At 46.2% G+C, this 23846-nt stretch overlaps 2 protein-coding genes across 16 annotated transcripts; both read left to right on the plus strand.

Annotated features, from left to right (window-relative positions):
• The first annotated feature begins 8813 nt into the window (after nucleotides 1–8813).
• LOC149329073 (uncharacterized) lies at nucleotides 8814–10514 on the plus strand. 6 transcript variants are annotated; one of them, XM_089562086.1, is made up of 3 exons: nucleotides 10023–10128; nucleotides 10180–10428; nucleotides 10477–10514. In XM_089562086.1, exons 1-3 carry the CDS (start codon nucleotides 10053–10055, stop codon nucleotides 10512–10514), a joined length of 363 nt encoding a protein of 120 aa, XP_089418212.1. In that variant the 5' UTR covers nucleotides 10023–10052. The 6 variants fall into 6 exon arrangements, with proteins under 6 accessions (XP_089418207.1, XP_089418208.1, XP_089418209.1 ...); XM_089562081.1 differs by adding an exon at nucleotides 8814–8825 and having other exon boundaries at nucleotides 10014–10514; XM_089562082.1 differs by having other exon boundaries at nucleotides 9999–10428; nucleotides 10462–10514.
• Nucleotides 10515–22493: 11979 nt separating this feature from the next.
• Nucleotides 22494–23529, plus strand: LOC149329074 (uncharacterized). Of its 10 annotated transcripts, none has more exons than XM_089562094.1 (3): nucleotides 23032–23191; nucleotides 23225–23416; nucleotides 23456–23529. In XM_089562094.1, exons 1-3 carry the CDS (start codon nucleotides 23065–23067, stop codon nucleotides 23527–23529), a joined length of 393 nt encoding a protein of 130 aa, XP_089418220.1. In that variant the 5' UTR covers nucleotides 23032–23064. The 10 variants fall into 10 exon arrangements, with proteins under 10 accessions (XP_089418213.1, XP_089418219.1, XP_089418220.1 ...); XM_089562097.1 differs by having other exon boundaries at nucleotides 23032–23173; nucleotides 23225–23419; nucleotides 23474–23529; XM_089562087.1 differs by adding an exon at nucleotides 22494–22505 and having other exon boundaries at nucleotides 23026–23529.
• Nucleotides 23530–23846: the final 317 nt, after the last annotated feature.

Here is a 23846-nt window from a genome sequence, read left to right on the forward strand (position 1 = left end):
CGCAAGGAGAAAAGGATTTCTTCGTCACGAGCCTATCGCCTGCATGTGGTCCCTCAGAAGAAGGGAATTTTAGAAAGTCAACCCTGCACGCCGCTTTTAAATAAATGCTGAACTTTGAATTTTTCTTGTAGTGCATATGCGCGATTACTGATAACGGGGCAAAGGCTACAGCGGTACCAGGAGTAGCCTAGCCACTAATGTGCTTATGGGGAAATGGAAAAGTAATGTTCTGGACTCCATCCGGTCCTTTCGGGAGGGAATACGTGAATCGGAATCCTCGAGGTTCATTTGACTCTGAAGGCTTGTCTACTAAATATGGAAAGCCAGGTATCAGACCTCGGTTATTCCTTGAGTGATCCTCAGCGTAATGTTTAGTACGCTTTTTTTACTGGTCAAGGTTGAGTGGCCCTAGGAAGTAACCCCTGTGGAGATGCCTGTCTTCGGACGAAGCATTTTCCACGTTACTAGGCATAGTGATACTGGCGGAAAAAATAGAGATCACTGTATATAGAGGGCAGGGCTTCTAAAAAATTTAGCGTAAATCTAGATCAGTTCTTTGCCGCCCAGCCCTTTGGCAGGTTCATAGAATTCCCACAATAGTGAAGAGCTTTTCCATTCTGCTGCCTCTTGCTCTGCATCTATTTTTGTGATCTATTCACCGCCTAGCCGTAACTTGAGTGCATAACCTTACTGTACTGCATGGTAGATACCTTAGGTACACAGCAATGTGCAGTGAAAAAAACACAGGGACGCATTGTACTCAATTTAAACTGCGGAATCATGATTTTTAAGCTCTTCACATTGTTCAGTTGTCCGGTCGTTACTTGCGCTACTAAACATATTTCTTTCTTTAATATATATCAGGGCAAATTTCGTCGTCACCGCATGGTACAAGCAACTCCGCAATAGCTGCAGTAGATGCCAATGTGCTCCGTTAAAATCTCCTGCCGCACCGCAGCCAAGCAGAAACGGCGCCCCAAACCAAACAAAACTCGTCACCTTTTAACACTATCCTGTAAGAACGCACCAGGAATCTTACGGGTGTTACAGCACATATTTGTACCTAACAACGACTCCTGTAGTTTTGCGCTCTCGTTACAAAAGCAGCGGCGCAACATTACCGACTGTTGCGAATGGACATAACATTTTCGTTGCATTTTAAGACGGACTGTCTCCTAATTTTTGACTGGGTAACCTGTAATGAGCAAAACGATGATTCAAGCTTCTCCGCGAAAGGCCCTGCTAGTAATGCAAACAGACTAAAACGCATCGCTGTCGCGCATATCTGTCGACGCGCAACGCATACTCAGGCGCACTAGAACACCCATGGTGAAATCTGTTCTTGTTGCATTGTCTTCATTAAACAAAACTGGAAACAGTACAGGAGTCATCGAATACTGATAGCGTCAATAGCGTGCCTTTTAAAACACAAATAAACACTAGAAATAGCGGCCCAATGAGGTTCAGTGGCCGCCGTTTGTCTCTCTAAGGTACCAGCGGTCATGTGCATGTCAGACATTGTGTGAGAGTAACTTATTCATAGCTAGACACAGACACATAGATTTTGAAGCGTGGCCATGCTGACTTGCTATGGATCTAGGCAGTACGTGTTAGAAAAGTAGAAATTTTTTAGCGTTGGAAAGGCTTCAGCTCGTGGCCAGCGACCGACAAGAAAAGGTTACTGCTCGCGTAACTACCACTTTGCATCTCTGGTAGGCCAGCACGTATGCGTCACGAAATACCGGCGCGGTGGTTCAGTGGCTATGGTGCTCGGCTGCTGACACGAAAAAACCGGGTTCGATCCTGGCCATGGCGGTCGCATTTCGATGGTTGCGAAACGCTACAGTGCACGTTAAAGAACTCCAGGTGCTCGAAATTGCCGGAGCCCTCCATTACAGCGTCCCTCATAGCCTAAGTCGCTTTGGGACGTGAAACCCTAAAAATGTGCTATCATATATCCCAAGCAGGTTACTGCAAAAAAAAAACTATGTTCCAAATGAAAGGCCATGTTTGTAATTACACATTTGTTGAACACAAGGTGTATGCGTGACACTGTGACGCTTGGCAAAACAGTAAAGCATGCACATTGGAGTCAAGTCGACGGTAGGATAACCAATTTGAGCTACTTGTTTGGTAGAAAATAGGAAAAGCCTATTGCGCGACCGGAGGCCGTTAAATTGTCTAAGCTGCAGTTCGCTTTAAATAGGACACATTGAGAAGTGGGCCATATGCAATAAAATGTAAAGCCTACTAAATCAGCATTGCGGTGTACAGTATTACTCCATCTTCATTGTGGGCGTTCCAAATGTCTTGTAGGTGAGATATGCCCTTGCCCTCGTCACTTTGGAGCCCAGGACTTACAGAACTTTCGTTAAGAGACTCACAAGAAGGCCCAGGTGCAACCGATTTGAGCTGTATGGAGGGGCTGTACCGTCTGACCAGAATGAAACAGGAACAGCGCATATTGACAAAAAAAATTCTTTACCTATCTACTATGCCGTGCGGTGTACAAATAGCCTGAGTGGGTTTTCTAGGTAAGTGTTCTACTCAACTACTAATTCATAGACCGGTTGTAAAAACGTATGTCACAGTAAAGCAAAAAACTGTGAAATATGTATGTTCACGTTTCATTCCTAGCCTGACTGTACGTCAATAATAGGTCCGTAGGGCCCTTAAAAGCTAGCACCTTAGAATGCACTGCAAAGGTTGCGTTGTTTCTCTGTACAGTACTGCAGAAAGGTGATGGGGCGTCCTACGCATAAAGTAGAAAGGGTAATTGGAAACATGAAGAGAAATGTGTGGCAGTGTTCCCAACATATTCGCCGCTCGACACAGAACAAGCGCACATCCTCTGTAAAGTTAACTCTAACGATATCCTAACACCATCAATGCAATAGAGTTTCTTACTACTACCTAGAGGGAAAGCTGGCGGCGCTGCACTTCAGCCACCATGGACGCTCAAAGCATCATGGGGCGGTGAGCTACTTGTTGCGGCACAGTCGTATTTTTTCGGGGACACGGAGTGGCATTACTAAGTCGTTTTATTCCAAAAACGATATTGTCCGTGCCTGAGCGCGTACATGCTGCTTCAGGGAAGAGCCGTCAAATGGCGCACCACGCGCGCAGACAACTTTGTCGCGAACGTAGTGTGCAAACGCCATAGTAGCGAAAACGCAACAGCAAACGACGTCATTTCTCTTTTCCTAAATGTCGCTAAAAAAACCCTTAAAGTGTTTAAGCAACAACATTTTTTTTCAAAACATGTTTACTTTTAAAAGTGCTCTGGTTAAGCACGAAATAATAGTTTCTGCAATGTGCAATACTTGGCCAATAGGAGAGCAAGCCATTTTGGGCAAACTTTGCATTTACATGTTTTTATGCTTGCCTGTTGCAATTTATAGACAGGGTATTGAATGTTAAGGCATTCGTGATTATCGAACAGCGTTTATTTTTGCATTATTTTTTGGCCAAAAGTTGTTCTCCTACAGTCGGTAGCTCACCGCCCCATGATGCTTTGAGCGCCCATGGTGGCTGAAGTGGTCTTGAGAGAGCTCCATGCATGCTTCCATAGACGGGGCGCCAGCTTTCCCTCTAGCTAATAGTAAGAAACTCTATGGCCTATGCTATGCGACCGCGCATAGAGTGATGCAACTATGTGTCCCGACTGTGTGGAGATCAAGGCACCTGCAGAACACACTCGTTGCTAACTCAACGCTGCCATTTCCTCGCTTTCGTTTCCTTACCCTCTCCCTCTTTCTTTGAATGCTTTGCTTCACTCGAACTTTGCAGATCATTAAGAGTACTCAGCGGAGGAAGCATTCAATTCACGAGCTTTACTATTGGCTGCTAATAAAGTTTATTTCCTTCCTCGTACCCCAGCAGTAGTGACTAGACTCTCACTTAGTCTACCCTTGGTAATAATGTTATTGCATTCTTTCCGGTTACCTTTAAAATAGTGTCTCCTGCTTTAGGTAGGCACCAAAGTTGCGTTGTTTGACTCATAGCGTTCTCAGGCACTTCATAATGCTTCGAGTGTCCATTTCCTTCCGCTTCCAGCCAGTTGAATGTATTTGAAGTAATAGTCTAATCACTGTTTCACGCTCCAAGATCAACTGCTTCGTCATTTGTGGGTATGTTGATGTTTGCTTGACACAAAAAGATGCATTTATTGCTGAAAAAAAAATAGATTTAAATACGACACATTTTTCAGGCCACTGAATTGAAACACTTGACGTTACACGTTATATTGTAACAACACCTCCATGATCACCCTTTCAATGTGAATCGCATTGTAGCCTAGCTTAAGACCGCCGCATAAAAAGAATGCTTTGATGTAATCGTGATTTTCTGGTGAAAGCGATTTGCGGTGGCAAAATGACTATTTTAATTGTTCTATTTTTACAGTTCATAGAGCCGTGTTTTTTTGAGTGAGAGGAATTCCAAAGCGGAAATTGATCAATACAAATCAACTTGAACTTGTGGTTCGCGGTCGCTTTAATACTCAAATTGTACGAGTGGACGCGTTTGGACCAAGTTAACGTTCATTTTGCCTTGTTTTTACTTATTTGTTCTACGCTCGTCTTTCCATTTCTTTCTCCATTTTAATGCTTTACGTGCAGCGTCTAAGAAGGGCTCATATGTACAGCGAACACGGAGTCTTCTGTCTCGTCATATTTGTCAAGTGCGTTCTTTATTGTCCTCTTTCCTCATCTTTTCATCTCGTGAGCACAAATGCAGTATTGTTTTTTTTTGTATCGATGATAAATGGTATACTCGTTTTCTTTCGCCTGCCCGGTTTTTCTACATTTCTAGGAAGTTATCAGATTTTTCATATTCACTCAAAATACTAGGCCATTCCATACCATATCTTATCAATAGGGGGGAACATAATGCACCACTGTATTTGAGGCATGAACTCAAAATGCCTCATTTGTCAACTATCATTTGCTTTAGGCTTACAAAACACATGAATAAACATTGGCGATTGGTAATGAAGCTCTTGTGCTCACTTCGCGGTCGATGAGAATGTCCCAGAAAGTCGTCATAAAATCCACATTTATGATTCATATATGCATAGCAGAGGGCGTTATGAGATAGGAATTATGTAGAGGGCTATGTAGCGTTTGTCGTCACCGGCTCTCGCTTCCTATTGCGCTGTGAGAAGGAAAAAGGCCGGGTAATGCATCGCATGACTGGAGCACAGAAAAAGAGCGATGAAAAACGGCTTAAAATTGGGTAGCAGCAACCCTTTCGACCAAGGCTCTATGTGCAGCACGTGCCGAAAGCTTTCCGCCTGGATTCCCGCGGTGAAGAGGCGTTGCCGAGTTCCGCCTCCTCTAGCGATTGCATCTCGACGGGGTGCCAGTCTGTTGCTCACTGCGTGGAACCAAACTTGGTTCCGAAAACACCACCGGGGAAAACGCAGCTCGTAGCGTTCTCGTCATTTTGACTGCAACGTTTATAGAACGGATGAGTAATGCGTTTTTGTTTGCATTTAATACCAGAAAAGAAAACTACGCCTTTGCGGAAGTTCATCTACGCCAGTCTGTAGATGTAGGGCAGTAGTTATAATGCACGATATTGTAGTGCCTTGAATGTGCATTACGTATGCATTGCGGTTTCCGCGAACCGGAGCAATACTCTAATGTTTGTTCATAAGTAAGAAGGCCTGGATGATTTTTGCATAGAGGCATGCACTGTGTAGGTTAACGGGTCTGCTACGTCTTTCTGTCGCTAAGTCTCAACGGTATATGCGCAAGCATAAAATATAGTCTGAGAGCAATTCTTGTTGCAATCTACTTAGCACTGAATATCTCAAATAATGAGATGGAAATGCTCAAGAAAAGAAAATACAAGGCTGCTCTATTGAGGGGCACTGGAACAGACTTACAGCCGCTGCAAAACAGTTACTCCTAAGAGTCTGCTGTGAAGCATCAAGAGCGGTTCAAGAAACAAGTAGCATTGAGAATTTTCCTGGGGCGTGATATTTGGTTCTTAATTTCCAGTTTCCATTCTGAGTAAAAACGAATGATTAACCGCAGTGATTAGCATCAATTCGAGCTGAATTTTCCTTTCAGCTATTTCGACAAATTCCGTTGCAGTTAAGGAAGGCCCTCCTTGTGTTCAGTCCTTTCATCCTCGCCCCTTGTACTGTGTGCGTCCCCGAATTACACAGAGGAGGGACAACTCCCAACTGTTCTCCCTCGGGTATATTGGTGCTTGGAAAACTGTAACAGCGTTAGCAGAGAGCGAACTAAATAGAGTACCAGTTACCTTGCCGGTATGTTCCTGCAAAGGTACATTACCAGCTAGATTGTTACATAAAGTCGTTGTGCTCAACATCTATATTTTGTTGATTTGACCTCATTAGCATGGAGAAGAGTCCACCAATTTTGATTTCTCAGTCATTAAAATTTCTACGGGCTGAGCGCTATTCAAGTTTTTACTTCCCATACCTAATAAAAGAGGGCTCAACAGTCCGTTAGGAAGTAACATGCGGTGATGTACTGTATGCGTGTGATGTTTAACTGGAAGCTGCTCGTGGACTAGGATGGATATGCTAGTAGAGGGTTTCGAATTAATTTAGATTTCCCGGGGTTCTTTACGGTGCAGTCAGACGGCATATGAGTGTTTTTCTGTTATCACCTTCACCTAAAGGCAACAACTGCGGCTGGAGCACATTTAAGGTATATTACATTGCCCCAAATCAGCCATTTTGGCAGATTTTTGGGTTGAGAAACTGTCTGTCGGAGAAAGCAAAACAAAAATGGTAATATGCTGTATAGTTGATAAATATAATGACTTTCCAACAGGGTGTCAAAGGGTACACTTAGATGAACTAGAAACAAAATGACGTACTCTGATAGTCGCCGGCCTGCATTCCAGCACGGTTTGTTTTTTGTCCGGACCCAACGTCTTCCACACGCACATACCTGCGCGTTACTGGCCCGAGAAGAGGTTGAGGAGGAGATTGTTCTCGGCTACTGGCGGGGCTAGGCTTGAGTTAACCCGGCCGGCAGTATCCGCCTCGCATGCCAGAGGAGCTGAGTTTGGTCCTTGGTGCCGCTGGGTACCCACCTGTGATACAATAGGGGCAAACGTCCCGATTGCCTCGTGCTCGACTTTCTAAGGGCTCAGTGCTTGAGAAATGAGCCTTTAGCTCAACCTTCAATACACGGAAAAACCTTCGGTCATGGCGCACTTTGGATGCAGATGCTCTTACGCCCTAGACATCGTGATCATAATAATCTTACTCATAAACAGATATCATAATCTTAACAACATAGCCATCATAATGAGTAAATAAATATTCAGAATTTAATGCTGTAACCTACTGTGTAATTACGTTAAATCAATTTTCCTCTTTTCGTCATGAGTTTTTGTACTTATGATAATACCGCCTTCAAGTACTTTATTATTTCAGGGGTCGTACTGCAAAGGCAAAATTTATTAACCGTTACTAGTAATGGAAATTTTGTGTTTTAGGTTTTTTAACTCTGTTTGTATATGCTTGCATGTGCAAGAAGATGAATGAATTGTGGCGAGTGCCGAGCATTTGACAGAACGACCTATGTTTAAATAGTAGGCACATTTTCATTACAAGCATACAACGAAGGCACTCAATCAACTTTTATGGGTCACAGAAAGAGCTCCGACAGCATTCAGGCGATGTACTTTTTCGAAAGTTGGGGGAACATAGTAAGCGTCAGCACGGTCACTAATATTTTGTTCGCTGTGCACGCAAAACAGACGATGACGCCCACTGAGGTTGTGCACAGGTAAATGTAGAACCCCTATTTGTTCGGTTAAGATAAGTTTAATCAGGATTGTTTTTGGCTATGTGAGTATACATATGCAATTTTAAACTTTCAAGTGTTCAAACAGTGATATCTATATAAGCTACCATTTATAAAACAGTTTTTAGGAGATTTCTTAAAATCCAATCAACCTTTTTATGTTCGAAATATGAATAATATTAAAAGCAAAGTATTCGATGCCGTACAGCACTAAACACTAAAGCATTTACTATTGGTTTTATATGTTTCATAGCAAAATGAATTTTATTAGTTCAATTTACTCGCTAGATATGTGAAGCGGCAAGCAGGTAGAAGGTGGGCAAGTAAATTTAGAAAGGAGGTCTTATATTTCACTATCTTACCGTTGATTTTTTTCTCGCGAAATAAATATCCCGCGTTTCATTGCTACTTAAAAGACAAAGTTTGAAACTTCTAATATGATTCTTGCTTTTGCATGGAGACGCAACGATACAGCAGCGCACGGGATGCGTTTTTGCTCACGTTATCGGAGCAACAGTACCGCTCAGAGCATTATAGGGCTTTACAACTTCCGCTGTCAATTTATATAAGCTGTGGCCGCTTCGATAATGTCCAACCACCAGATTGCGCTGTTCCCGGTGCCAGTACAGAGAAGTCCTAGGAGAAATTAACCGGGATGGTTTGCCCAGCCGAAGATCCTATCGAAGGTACCCCCGTGCACTAACCGAAAGAGCCTCCTAACTTCCGCTATAGGTTATGCGTGAGAAGAGTGAAAACGGTGCACCGTTCCGCGCGTACTATTTCCACCGCGTCTGTGCATTCTTTCCGCCTCTGGCGATACGTGCGCAGAAAGCGAGCATATTTGGCTTCGACTTCTCGGGCGGTAAACAAAACCGCAAAGCAACAAATGACCCGGATGCGTCACGACGCCGTAACTAGATCCCGAAGATTTGCGACGGGTAAGGGGTATATAAGGGGCTGTCGGCTCAGCCCAGAGCAGCACAGCTTTTCGGAACCGCTCCGCTCAGCAGCATCACCATGAGTCCTCTGGTATGAACAATAAGCTTCCTTTTGTTTGCATTTGCGATGTATTGACTGTACATGAAAAAATGACATTGAGTCGTAATTTCTATTTCTACAGTGTCTTAGTTAGTGAAGGCGCCTGTAAATTTTCTTAGGTAATTATTAATCTCCAATGACCCTGGGTTGTTCCCGCTAACAAAAACCTTTAATGCAGTGTTGTAAATCGCCTTGAAGCTCCTAACGCGACGAATAACATTCCGCGTCTAAGGAAACGAAATTTTCTGCCATAATTCGGCAGTCTTGCCTTTAGGTTCCGTGCGGCTGCGCAAAACTCTGGAAGAAATTATGAGCAGTGGAAATATTCATAACCAAATATTACACACCAGCACTGTTCAGAACTCTCTATCAATATCCTCGCTTCCTGAAATCAAGCGGAGTTTTCTCCGCTATGGGCTGTAATGAAATACCATTGTTCTTGAGAAGTGTGAGAAGTAATTTATGTATGCTTGGCTGGTTTCCGGTTCGCATAAGATGACGTAACAGCATTGGTAACTAATTTATTAAAGAGAATTATATTATAATGCCATGCCTATCTAAATGCAGAAAATCAAGTCCGTTATTATATTGCGCTATGCAGTTATTCAAACACAAGATTAGGCAGCGTGGTGCGGCGGTAATATTTGAAACTGATTTATGCACGCGACTCGATTTGATTTACAAAACCCTGAATATGTTCACCTTTTGCGCCCAAAATCTCCAATCTATATTTAAGATTTTAAATGCACAACTTTAGCGTTCGTTTGTAGAACAGAACCGGCATCAGAGAAAAGACAAAACGCTGGAGCAACAACTTAATGAAATACAACAAATATCAGCCACGTTTACCAGGAATAACACAAAAAGCGTGCCCTCAGCGCACGCTGCATTAATCTGGGTAATCTCGTCAGAAACCCCAGAGTAGTGGGTTGGCATAAATTATCTGTCATCTGGCCGTAACGAACAGCAGCAGAGACGCCGTGCTTTCGTTTTTCACGAAAACTTTCTGCACAAAGAAATACGCTTGGACAAAGCATCACGGCTGCGACACATGGAACCTGGTTTGAGACACTACGTTATTGGCTATTCAATGCAGCACTCCCGACACCTGTTGCGTATTTGTAACCTTTTTATGATTTACAATTAGACAAGAATTCAAATTCAATGCACTCATTTCAGGCAATCCTTCTCTGTGGCTCTACTCTGGCGGCCTGCGCCATGGCTGGAGGACTGGGTGGATTTGGAGGCGGCTACGGAGGTGGCCTTGGCTATGGAGGAGGCCTCGGCTACGGAGGTGGTCTCGGTTACGGCGGCGGCCTTGGTGTCGGTGGTCTCGGGTACGGAGGTGGCCTGGGCGCCGGTGGTGTTGGTGTCGGAAGCAGCGTGACCCTTCTGCGAGGAGGTCCCGGCTTCTCCAGGGCTGTGGCTGGACCTGTGTTCGTCGTGAGGACTGTGCACCACGTGAACAAGGTGCATGGCGGAGGTGCCCTCGTAGCTCACAGTGGTATCGGAGCCGTTGGTGGTGGACTCGGCTACGGCGGCGGACTCGGATATGGAGGAGGACTCGGATACGGCGGCGGCCTCGGCTACGGAGGTGGACTCGGCTACGGAGGCGGACTCGGAGGAGGCCTCGGCTATGGAGGCGGCCTCAAGTACGGCGGATACTCTCTCAAGGGTTAGATGTGCCTCTCTGTGAAGCCCACGCCAGAAGGATTTGTGCGATGTGAGCCTCGGGAGCATAATTCCTTCTGAGACGTGGGGAAAACCTGAAACATCACCCATTCTTCAAAGAGAGGCAACAGGCAGAAGTCATGCGTTTGATTTCTGCGGGGACACTTCTCCAAAGAGTGCTGGCAAGTTTTTCGCTCTGCGGACTTGTAACAGAGGAAAATGCTCAATAAATACTCATTTCGGTCTTCTATTTGAAGTGTAAAAAGAGTTCATCTCGCTTTATTTGAAGTCCAACATAGAAATAGTGGTGAATTAGTGCATGAAGGTTTATTTCAGGAGAAAGGGTGCAGTCCATTTTAATGGCTCGGTTACTGTTGCAGGGATTTATTCCGTCAATACGTTCAGGTAACGCGACGTCGTGAACGGCCTGGGAGGGGTGTTGCAGTCATGTTGAGTTCCATGGCTTAAATAATTGGCAGAAGTTTTATCTACACTTCCGTAACCCATAAGACAGTGCTGAATGTGCATCATTTTAAACATAAAACTTACAGAAACGGCTGGGAAAAACATTTTACTTTTCGATGCATTTCATTCCTCAGCGAGTTAGGGCAGTAGGAAGTGAGCGGCCCCTGAAAAAATCGTTTGTTACGCCGGCAATGAGTGCTCATATTACCCCCGCCAGCTGAGGTTCACGGAAAAAATGATGTAGAGGAACGCCGGAGGGGTTCGTACGGAACTTGTTTGCATGAAAGAGCGGCGCCCAAGCACTAGTATACTGCGCCGCCTGTATTACGATCAGCATTCACGCGACGTCGTGGCCACATTTAGCTCGTTTGCAGGAATCCTCCGCTTGTGTGCTGCAAACGCCGAGGCTTGGGGAAAAACCCATTCGAACAGGGAGCATAGTTCTGCGCATGGACACTGCATTCATTTCTACCTTTGTATGCTCCTGGGTTCTTCCGCCATCGCTGCCAGTGAGAGCAATTCTCCAACTTCAATTATTAAGTGTTTTTTTCAACTCTACTTTAAGTTTTCCAAACGTTCTAAACACGGTACACTCTGTTCGTGTATTAAACTGTCGTCGCGCGCGAATAAGGCCTAATTCATGCTTGGGTACCTCTATCAAAGGGAAATTGCACTCACTCTGATAGACAGTAAATCTATTAATATACCCATAGGTGAGGCACTGCCATTATTGTTTTTTAAATAATGCGCTAAATAAACGTTTCATGTATATTCTAAGACCACTTGGTTTCTGCCCAAGGATAATCAGAGGAATATTGCGTGTGCAAGACGGCGTTTAATTTAAAGGAACTGGGACAACGGGAGAGCAGCAAAAACAGACCGGGGTCAGCCTGGTCCAGCAGACACATGCACGATTACCGCAATGCCACTGAAGCGATTGTCCATCTCAATATTAACAATCGTCCTTGAAAGAAGAGTAGCCCTCTTGGTGACATATGCGACGGCAAGATGGCGGGGTCGTAGTATGGACTGAGATGCGGCCACAGTGGTGGAAAACAGAAAGCGTCATGAGGGGTTCGACAACGCAGTGAGCAAAAGAGCGGGCTAGGACAAAGTAGAGTCCTAGAGTACTTGACGTGAACCAGAGCCGCACAATAGTGCCAGAAGCGGAGTGCTGTGTGGTGTGATCGTTGTCGTGGTTCCATTTATGGCGATACGGGTGTCAATTGTCAGTGAACGGGCGGATGGCAACAATCGTATGCATGTTCGGCGGCTTCAGAAACAAGGGTATACTCCTTCAAGAAATGCTTCGGTGCGGAATACAAGGACGAAACGTGCAAAACACACCACAGAGCACCAATTGGCGCTCTGTGGTGTGTTTTGAACGTTTCGTCCTTGTCTGCCGCGCCGAAGCATTTCTTGAACTAGGGGTCACCAACTGGCCTACAAAACAACCCTTCTAAGGGTATACTCGTACGCGGGAGGTTGGCAAGCGAGAATTGTAATTATTTGCCCAGGCCTAACGGTTGTAAAGAGCACTCGCCATTAGTGGACTGGGCAGTGGTATTGTAGGCGTAGGTGAGGCATGGAAGGGCGCTAAGGTGATTCGAGTGGTGCTAGGGGTCTTACATAGACATCATGTCCTAGACGGTGCGGTTAACATGCTCTGCGAGGCCGTTGGCCCGCGGATGAAAGGTGAAACTAGTTCGATGAATTATGTTGCACTTGATAAGCAAGGATTTTTTAACACCACAGAAAGAGGCGCGTCTTTGGTCTCTGAACGGGTTAGCAGAGTGCCGTGATGAAGGACCAATCGCTGCAAAATGAAAGAGGCGATCTCTTTAGCCGTTGGACCCGGAAGGGCGGTGGCATGGGCAGGTTTGACAGGCCCTCAACCGCGACGGTAACCCAACGGTGCCTAGCTGGAGCGTTTGGAAGCGGCCCACATAAATCAATGTTGACGTGGCCAAACAGGAGGGGTTTGCAAGGTGACGGCTGCAACTCTGTTCAGTAGAATGATGAGGATGTGTCTTGCGACGGGGACGGGTGAGGCATGAACTCGCGTATTTCTACATTTCTTGCCAGTAGTAGCGCAGCCGGATTCGGGCATGGGCATTTAATACTACCACGTGCACGGACTTCAGGTTAGTATGGAAGTATGGAGATATTTGCGAGCGCAAGTATCGAGGGTTAGACTAGCAACCAATTGCGGCCATCGGAGCTGTAGTGGCGGCGGCAAAGAAAATTATTACGAAGCGCGAACAGGAAATAATGGTGGCTGAGAGCACATCATAGACAAGCTGCCGCTAGATCGGGGAGGAAACCATGAAGAGACGCGGCTCACGTGTCTGTATTCTGCGCTTAAAGCATGCCGCTGATCTGGAGCGATGGCGGTAACTTGTTAGAGGTGAAAGGCTGTTCTCAGCTGGAAGTGGACAGCGGGACAGGGAATCGGCGTCTAGGTGCTTGCTGCCAATGGGATAAACTACACAGATATCAAATTGCCAGAGACGAAAAGCGATGCGGAAGACCCAGCCGGATGGGTCTTTGAGGGAGAAAAGCGAAGAAAGGTCATGTCGCTCGGTCAAGATTTTAAAAAGTGGCCATGAAGGTAAGGGCGTGTTTATGTAAGGGCCCAAATTGTGGCCAAACACTCGTTTTGAGTTGCAGAGAATTATGTTCAGCCATCGTGGGTGTGTGCCATACATGTCCTACAACGTATTTATGGAAGCCAGATTTGCGCTGGACGAGTATGGCACAGAGGCCAACACTTCTGGCGTCCGTGCGGACCTCGGTAAGGGCGATCCAGTCGAGATGACGCATTATAGGCAGAGCACTGAGAAGGTGGTGCGTGGTGTTTTTGAGTTGTTGCAGGCTGCACACCACAGCGATGAATCGGAACTTCCTGACAGTTCTGTAGAAGGCACCGCGATGGAAGCACAATTGCGAATAAACCGGTGGCAGTAAGAGCCCAGGCCTATGAAGCTGGGCAGGTAGGGAGGTAGGATTGGGAAAAGCAGTCGGAGTATGACATTTAGCCGCGTCGGGACGTACACATTCCTTAGATCTGGCATGGCCCAAAACGGTCAGCTTTTAAAACTGCTCTTTTTAAGTCGATCTGCCGGCCGCCGTGAAAGAGGCAGGTCAAGCGTTTCAAGCATGCCAGATGGGTGTCAAAGTCTGGAGAAGGACGGCTAAGGGGGCAAGGTTGCATAGGCATGGAGAGGGCTGAGTCGGGTTGGTTGTTGATATTGAATGGTACGGCAAAACAGCGCTGACGGACCGGACGGAAGAAGAGACATACACATGCGCTGAACCAACAACCAAATGGTTTATTGGGAAAGAGGGGGAGGGGGCAATATAGAGCATAGAAGGGAGGAAAATGCGGCACAAACATGACATTGCATACATCAGAAGAGCCTGCTCCCCTTCCGGTCGGCCCACTCTAAGATAGTTAAGCGTGGGATAGGGAAAAGATGCATGAAAGCCGCTCTGTTTAGATCATGTGTGCATAAAACCCCAGCCAGCTTTGACGCGCAGGTTACTAGGCTAACCGCTGCAGGCTGCCCGACGAAGGTCTTATCTAGGGTAGCAGAGTCGATACTAAAAGAATGCAGAAATAAGAAGGTGACGCGTAAGCTGGACAATAAGCACATAACATGTATTCCGTATGTTCACCAAGTACCGTACAACGTGAAAAAGATTGTGAACAAAGCCGGCGTGAAGTTCCTTTTCTCAGCCAGGAACAAGTCAGGAGGCCTGTGCAAGAGAGTGAACCGGGAAAGTGGAAAGAAGGCTCGTCAGAAGAAACACCGAAACAAACTTGTCAACTGTTGCTGTGGTGTGGTTTACAAGGTCCCACTGTCATGCGGCCGTTTTTACATCGGGGAGACCGGTTGGTGCTTCAACGAACGGCTAAGCGAACACGCGAAAAACATTGAAAACCAGTCACGCCGAAACAACATCGATCAATCAATCGATCAATCAATCAATCAATCAATCAATCAATCAATCAATCAATCAATCAATCAATCAATCAATCAATCAATCAATCAATCAATCAATCAATCAATCAATCAATTTTATTTCTGCCTCCAAAAGTGACAGAGGAGCTGCGGAAAAAGCTCATTCATTCCGCAGATTGCAATGAATGTGAGGCGTTTCTGAACCAAACCACTATCGTCGGCAAGTATAGAGATGACACCTCGCGCGTGATATCGTAGGCTTTTCACATTCACGCATTAGGCAATTCATGTGTAAGCCAACCATCTGTGGCTCTATTCCCACAGGAGATCGCCCTTCTTCATCAGTGATGATTTCCTGTATGTATGTCATATGTGATGTTCCTCCCGCATTTCCTTCCCTTCTATGCTTTATATTTCCCCCCTCTTTCGCAAAAAATAATTTGGTTGCTAGTTCTGCGTATGTGTCTGTCTCTTCCGTCCCGTCCGTCAGCGCTGTTTTGTCGTACCATTCGCATAGGCATGTCTTCCACTACAGTCCGGGCAAAAAGGCATCCATCATCGGCTCGAAGGTCACAGGGCACTAAAAAGGCCGGAAGGCATCAAGGAAATCTCTACAAGCCGTCGGGGTTCCCCTGCTCGTCGGGGATACATTGGCTGCATATCGCAGCCAATAACAGGGAGGGGTGAGGCCAGGTCGCCTGCTGTTGAGAAAGGGCTGCGATGTACCTCGCCATTCGCGGCATATTGCATCCAATTTCAGCCAATGGTAAGGTCGAGTCTCCAACCACCCAATGGCCGGGTCGCTTGCCTCAAATTCTTGAAATTTGCGGTTTTATCTGAATGGCCAGTGACAGAGCACGGAATGGACTGGACATGCACAATGTAAAATGGACAGCTTATAGAATGATGTAGTTTGACCTGCTTTGGCGGCAGCAGAGGAACATCGGCGCTGATGGAGGTATAAAGCACTTTTGTAGAGGCGGGATCTTGTGTAGGAAAAAGTGGACGGAGTATCAGTTTCCTCGTGGGTGATAAAAGATGCGTGGAGACCGCAGAGATTCGCTTAGGTGCAATGCAGTGGGGCGGGAAAACGGGTCAGAAAGCAATGTGCAGAGAGAAAAGCGGTTATAAGGGGTACAGCATGTGGCAGTGGAAGACACTTGCGGAGCAGAAAAGTTTGAGTTGGTTTGAAGAGGACAGCGTCGTCACCCGGAAATACACGAGAGAAAAGTACAAGAACGGGAGACCATAAAAAAGGGTCGGTGACTTCGGTGAACAGGGCTTTAAGAGAAAGATCAGAAAGAGCAGCGTCCGGCAAGAGATCAGGCATAGGAAAGAACCTGATTGCAGCCAGAGCACAGTAAATTAGAGCGAGGTGTGTTGCTGGGCGAGTTGGTTGGGGAACATCTTGAGAACAAACAGCGCTTACAGACAAAGGACCAGAATTGGTGTGTGTCCTTCTTGTTCTGGTCCTTTGTCTGTAAGCGCTGTTTGTTCTCAAAAAAATTAGAGCGGCATGGTGCGACAGGAAATCTCAGCAAAGAGTAGGATAATATCCCAAGAACAGGAAGGCAGAAGGACTAATTCTATCATAGGGTGGAATTGCTGGAGCACGACTTGAGTGTGCAGTCTGGAGCGATTCTTTCCGGCTGCAAAAGACCCAGGAATTCTTCTGGCCTGATGGTCACTTAGTCCGCAACAGACAAGATGGTGCAAGAAAAAGGAATGCTTTGGCTAGCTCACGATGTTGTGCCCGGCAACTCTACAACATTTCGATCCTCAATTCGACGGGCGGTGCTCACACTGTGGGGAGGTGTCTGACACTTACCACATGATGCGGGCCTGCCAGCAGAACCCATCCCTACCCCCTATCCCAAACCCCACCCGAGAGGACTGGGAGGCGACCCTGTCCGGTTGCTGCACCCTCGAGGCCCAAAGGGCCTTAACGCAGCGCGCCCGGGCTGCGGCAAACGTCAATGGGGTACCTGACTAGGCATCCCACCTAGTGGTTGTAAGGGCGTGACCCTTCAAGTCGTGACCCCCAACACCTCTCCCTATGATTTAATAAATGTTTTCACCACCACCACCACCTCATTTACTCGTTGCACCGTTCGTGAGAAAAGCCTTGCTAGAGCTGTCTAATTTGAGTAGGTTAGCCCTTGAAGGTTTGGTATGGTTTGGTTTATAGGGTTTAACGTCCCAAAGCGACTCAGGCAATGAGAGACGCCGTAGTGAAGGGCTCCGGAAATTTTGACCACCTGGGGTTCTTTAACGTGCACTGAAATCGCACAGTACACCGGCGTCTAGAATTTTGCCACCATCGAAATTCAACCGCCTCGGCCGGATTCGAACCCGCGTCTTTCGGGTTAGCAGCCGTGCACCATAACCACTGAGCCACCGCGGCGGCTTAGCCCTTGAAGGATCACCTTCGAATTGCGTTAGACTGCACACGCTGCTAATGACTTGATGGTCTTAGCGTTGGCAATGCGCAGCAAAAATCCAGCAATTCGCACCTCGACAAGGAGCTACAAAGCTTAGCGCAGGTTACCGAAACCACAGCACTGAAACGTCCTCATTCGAAATTTTATTATAATGACCTCGTGAGAGCTGATGCCTTCTAAATTTTACAGTTTAAGCCTCACGAGCTGCTGTCGCTTGTTTTCCTCTAGAGTAAGCAGTGGGGCGAATCAGACAGATGAAGAGGTGACGCGGCGAAGGCGCGCTGTAGCTAGAGATGGCTGGACGGTAAGATGAGATGGGAGGACTTGGTGGCGTTTATACAGGCACGCAGTCTTCACTTGTTGTAGGCGAGTACCCAGAAGCTTGAGGAGCTGTTGCTGGCAACACCGTCTCACATGATAAGGCTACTCTAAAGTTCACCAAATAAGACGATTGTCTATTGTGAGCCTAGGATTGCATGATCTTGGCGCTCGCTCCTGGCACTGGAGGCAAAACGGAGGTATGGGGCCAGCGTTTTGCAGCAGTGTTCCTGGATCTCGGCAGAGCGGCTACAGGTGGTAGCGGACGGGCTGGCGGAAGAGCCTCAGCAGCCTGCTCTTAAACGACATGTTGGAGAGCCGGAACCAAATATGGTGGTAACTCTGGAGGGCTCGGAAAAAGGGAGAGTCGACGCACCAGGTCGCGAACAAACTATTTAATTTGCTGGTGCAACGAAGATGTGAAGAAAGTTGTCAGTGGCAGGCATAAGTGAGGTGAGCGACGCAACTTATCTTGGGTGCTCACTCCTCGCAGCTCTGGCAGAACCCGAAAGCTTTCAGCAACTGTGTGCGTCGCGCGCTAACAGCATCCGACTTTTCATCTTGTTAGCTTCCAACATGTGAAGGTTATACATATTTGTACAAGTTGAAAATTTCGATGTAACTTACACCGCTGTCGCCCGCATGCTGCTTTGACTGTACTTTAACTGTCTGGCTGTGACTATGACTGCGCTGTGACTGGTTTTCGCTTGTTTTCAAGATTCTTGCTTTTTTGTTTGTTTCGCTGCATTTGCGTTTAAATATTCCTTCTTTAGCGTTTTCGTGCTTTTCGTTTAATTCGGAATTACTGAAAGAACGGGATAGTCCGGGCTGCCTCGCCTTCTCTTTTGTAATGTTTGTATATTTTTCCGAGAGGACCAATAAGAGGGTAAAAAGTGACACCACGGCTGCGGAGATCCAGGCCTGTTACCCGGGGTCTAGGCCTGTTGAAAGACGGTGGTTTACTGAATGGAACCGGGACAGCGAAAGCAGCTGCGAAAATAGCCGAATGTCAGCGAGGTCAAGCGTAGGCGCGCGCAGCGATAGCAATAACACTAATCCAAAAGTTCATCTTCAATTTTGCAAGTTAGAACGTCGCCTTCCGGTGAACAGGGCTCACGAGCGACAATGTCGCCTTACGAGTGACACACCGACACAAAGCGTAAACGACAGGGGAGTATTGCGAACCAAACAAACACTTTTAAGGGGTAAAACATGGAACGTAGTGCGGGAGCAAAGCTACGGGTCAGAGCTCTTGAGAGCGCAGTGCTACGGCTACAACAACGCAATCACTAATATCGGAGCGAGATACAAAAAACAAAAAAACACACTGAGACGCGAATGAGACAAAGCGGCACAGGTAAGGGCTCGAAGTGCTTAAGAAATCAGTGGCCGTATTGTATAAGCTGTCCATTTTGTATTGTCGATTTCGAGTCATCTTGGACCTCTGTCATTGGTCACTCAGGTATGCCCGTGGCTTTCAAGCGTCCGTTGGAAGCGACCCGGTCATGGGGTAATTGGTCACCGGACGTCACTATTGGATGTCATTGGCTGTGATGTGCAGCCAACGGGTGAAGTGCGTCACAGTGCTCTAATAACAGCAGGCTACCGGGCTTGACCACTGTCTGCCATTGACAGCGACGTGTAGCCAATTGTGTGGTCTGGCCGCCAGCCGCCATTTGGCCGGGTCCCTTCCCACAGACGCTTGAAAGCCACGCGGCATATCTGAGTGACCAATGGCACAAAACCGAGAGGACCCGAAATAGACAATAAAAAATCGACTGATTATAGAATACGGCTCCTGGCAGCTCGCATAGCAGCTACTCATGCGACAAAGCTGTTCCGTCTTCTGGGAGGCCACTGATTCTCAACTACGCTGTATTTGCACGCACCTGGGGCGAAGGGAAGAGCCCGCGCTGTTCAAATGGTTAAAATTGGGAAAATGGCTCTACAAAGTATAGCGATTCCAAGATTTCTGCAGGTTTTTGTAAGCACGCCGTGGAACTCTTTTGAGGTGCTTCAAAGCGAGCTCAGATATCAATTGCTGTTGCGATAGCTGGCCTTCCATTATCTTTCATGAACCAGCTCTATGAGAGAAACGACAAGTTGTCTTTTCCCGCTGGTTTATGAAAGGTGACAGATATTAACGTACTAGCGGCTGATTCATAAATATCTCTGCTGAGATGCACCCAAAAATATACATGGCAGTCTTATTCCCCTATTGCTGATAGACTCTTGCCTGATAAATAGCATGTTTTGAGAGCAGTGTTCTTTCACCTAGTTTTTGGATGCGTCCCGTAAAGGAGTATTCTTGGCCCCTTTTTGTGTGACCTGAATGAGATGAATGGCATAACACCGACAGAAATGCCGCACATATTTATGCAGATCAAAAGAGCTTATTTTTTATTGCATCGACTGCACCTGAAGTCTAAGAAAAGAACGATAAAATGCCTGATCAGCCTCAGATCAGCACGTATTGCTCCTTCAGAATTCCACAAAAATTAAGGGAACTGTTTTGTTGGCGAAAAACGAATCCATAGACATCCGTCTAGTTCTAACACGGGGATCCAAAAAACACAGAAATTGTTTTTTCCATTCAGACTCACAGTTTCATATATCGTGAAGTGATGCTTCTTTGGGATAATCATACGACTAATCTCATCGGTCAAGCTTCCGCTGTAGTACGCATTCTGTCCATGGTGTTTTTTGTTTTGCCTGAGGGCCTTACCGTATTATTATATAATTCGTTATTTCATTCCATTCAATTCTGTTATTCGCCTCATATGAGGATAACATTCGGAAACAATGTAAAGTTTAAAAATTTACAAAAAAGAGCTATTTCGCATCAATGCAGCCGTTTCATATGAAGACGGAAAGCATATAACACCGCTAAGAAAGGATAAAAAGGGAATGAAATACACGCTTACAGCTTTTACATTCCTTTCATAAACATGTGTTAACCAGTCCGTATCGGCTATTTTCTATATTTGATGAGATGTGCTTACATCACGCCTATTTGCATTTACGAATAACGCCTGTTATTGAAATATACAGCACGTTACTAAATTGTCAGTTTAAAACACAACGAAATAACAAGTGGACCATTTTTAAATTTTTCGCCAATATCACCGTGAAGAAAAAAAACCTTCACTACAAGATAATTATGATCCGTACTTGCCTCGTCTCCCACTATGTAAGGGCGCCAAATGCTTCCATTACAGGTTCCTCCAGCCCTTAACACTGAACGTAATCATTGTTTTGCCTAAACGACCATGCAAACGAGCATGTACGCGCATATTAATGTTGTCAATTTTTTTTCGCCACTTTGAGGTGCCTGTATAATACTTCAAATGGTTTAAGCTCAGCTATGCAATAGCTATATTGTGTTTATAATGTGCCCTGTTTTTTGTGTAATCTTCTTGCCCTGATCGCACAGATTCGGCTGTTTGTGCCTTGTAGAGGACATACATAACCCTACTTTTAATTTTGTTGGCCCTTTGATTTTGCTTTCCGACTTCCCGACGTTGAAATAAAGACACATCTGAACCGTGGCACGTGTTCAAATAATAATTGCATTCCCGTTCAAATATAAAAACGAGATGTTCATTCAACTTTTTTGAGTCACAGAGAGAGTTGCGATAAGTTTTCAGCTATGCAATTGGTGGACAATCAGGGAAGGTATCAAACATGTCGATATTTTTTGTTGCCTTATTCTTTGTGTAGGCAATATATAGTGATCACGCGTGCTAACTCTACACAAATATATTCGCCAACCATATTTAGTCTTGATATACTGAAGTAGAACCGTTGGGGTATAGAAATTAAGAACATACATTTTATTCACGGATTTATACAAACAGTTCTTCCTACAAAGCCACGATTATATGAAACACTTCAGGATTCAGTCTTCAGTATTTGGCTTGCGTCAGAAACGAAAGATTAATAATAAGTGCAAAGTATCTCGTACGGAACCGTAGCTTTCAATAACGACTTCGCCTGTTTGGTGGAACCGAATAGAAAAAAAGGACTGTATTACCTGATGGCAGCCATTTATTTTATGAACGTGTATTCAAATAGAAGGCAGTACCTTTCGCAGGTGGTGTGAAAATAAAATATGATACTCACGCATTTCACTGTCTTAGCACATGTTTCCAGTCTGGAGTGGAAAATGCACGGCAGCGTTCAAATGCTGCCACTAGGCAATATTTTCGAACTCGCAACTCACATGATACCAGTTCTCGCATAGAGCTGCATTTCGAGATGAGAACTTCATTTCCGCTTAGGTTATGGAATCGACTAACACCGCTAAGAACCATTGTCATTTCGTTTTGCCACTTTCGCTGTCAGTTTATGCAAGTAGTTCACGCTTCGATAATATCGAAGCGCCACACTCCACTTTTCTCCTCGCAATAACGCACGTCCTAGAAAAAATTAACAGGGATGGGTCGACCAGCCGAAGATGGTATCAGCCACACCGGCGGGCACTAACAGAACGAACTTCCTAACTTCCGCTATAGGTTATACATGGCAAAGATGAAAACCTCTGCAACCTGCTACGCGCACTATTTTAACCGCGTCTGTGCATTCTTTCCGCCTCTGGCATTACGTGAGAAGAAAGCGAGGATATACGGGTTCGACTATTCGGGCGCGAACGAAACCACAAAGCGCAAAATAACCCAGATGCGTCACGACGGCTTAACTAGATCTCGAAGATTTGCGACGGGTAAGGGGTATATAAGGGGCTGTCGGACGAGCCCAGAGCAGCACAGCTTTTCGGAACCACTCCGCTCAGCAGCATCACCATGAGTCCTCTGGTATGAAACTCTTTGAAACTGCGATGCATTGAATCCTATGGAGTGAAATGATGCGACATGTAGTCTTTTTTTTTCTCAGAGTCTTTGTGAGGGTAACAGAAATTTTTGCCATATACTTAGTAACATGAGATTACACTCTGCCGCTTTGGGCTGCAATAATCTTATGTCCGCCGAAAGAATTTGTTTAAAACCCCTAAATTGACGATAACCATTCCGAGCAAAGAGAAACTAAACTTTGTGCCATAATTTAACCGCCTGGGCATTCGCATTGTCTAGCGGAAAGCCTTTAAGAGAAGCCTTGTGGGCATATAAATACGCTCAAACCAAGCGGCATGCCTGAGGCAAGGCGCCTAGTGTGAGATATCACGTTGCTGCATAGGCAGTGCTCCACTTAGGAGCTTTACGCTGGATAGTCACGGCTAAAAGAGGCGATGAACCGCAGAAATGTGCCGTGTTGTGCTGATTGTTGACATCCTGTTAATATTTCCTCGAAAATTAAGATTATGTGCACTGTCCCCAGGCAATTCTTCTCTTTGGCTCTTCTCTGGCGGCCTGCGCCATGGCCGGTGGACTGGGTGGCTTCGGAGGCGGCTATGGAGGGCTCTACGGAGGTGGCCTAGGCTACGGAGGTGGCCTCGGATACGGAGGAGGACTCGGCTATGGAGGAGGTCTTGGCTACGGAGGTGGTCTCGGGTACGGGGGCGGCCTCGGCGCTGGAGGTGTTGGTGTCGGAAGCAGCGTGACCCTGCTGCGAGGAGGCCCCGGCTTCTCCAGGGCAGTGGCTGGACCTGCTTTCGTCGTGAGGACTGTGCATCACGTGAACAAGGTGCACGGCGGAGGCGCCCTCGTGGCTCACAGTGGTATCGGAGGAGTCGGTGGTGGTCTCGGCTACGGTGGAGGACTCGGATATGGCGGTGGACTCGGATACGGTGGCGGCCTGGGATACGGAGGCGGACTCGGATACGGAGGCGGCCTCGGGTATGGAGGTGGCCTGAAGTACGGCGGATACTCACTCAAGGGTTAGGTGTGTGTCTCGATACAATCCAAGTAAGAAGAAGTTGTGCGATGCGAGCCTCGGCAACGTGATTTCATTCAAGACGTGGGGCGGACTTGGAACAGATCACCAATTCTTCAAAGAACTGCAAGATGGAAAAAAGTTTCAGGGTTCCATTCTGCGTAACGGTTCTCCAAAGACTGCTGTAAAGGTACTCGCTCAGCGGACTTGTAACATGAAAATCCTGAATAAATGCTCATTTCGGAACTCCATTTTGTGTCAGAAGTGCTAGAGCAGTTTTTCAAATCCAACAAAGAAATACAAATAAATTAATCTTCTTGGGAATC

This window comes from Amblyomma mixtum, chromosome 9 (assembly GCF_055824585.1).
Source record: "Amblyomma mixtum isolate Tamu chromosome 9, ASM5582458v1, whole genome shotgun sequence".
NCBI classification, from domain to species: Eukaryota; Metazoa; Arthropoda; class Arachnida; order Ixodida; family Ixodidae; genus Amblyomma; species Amblyomma mixtum.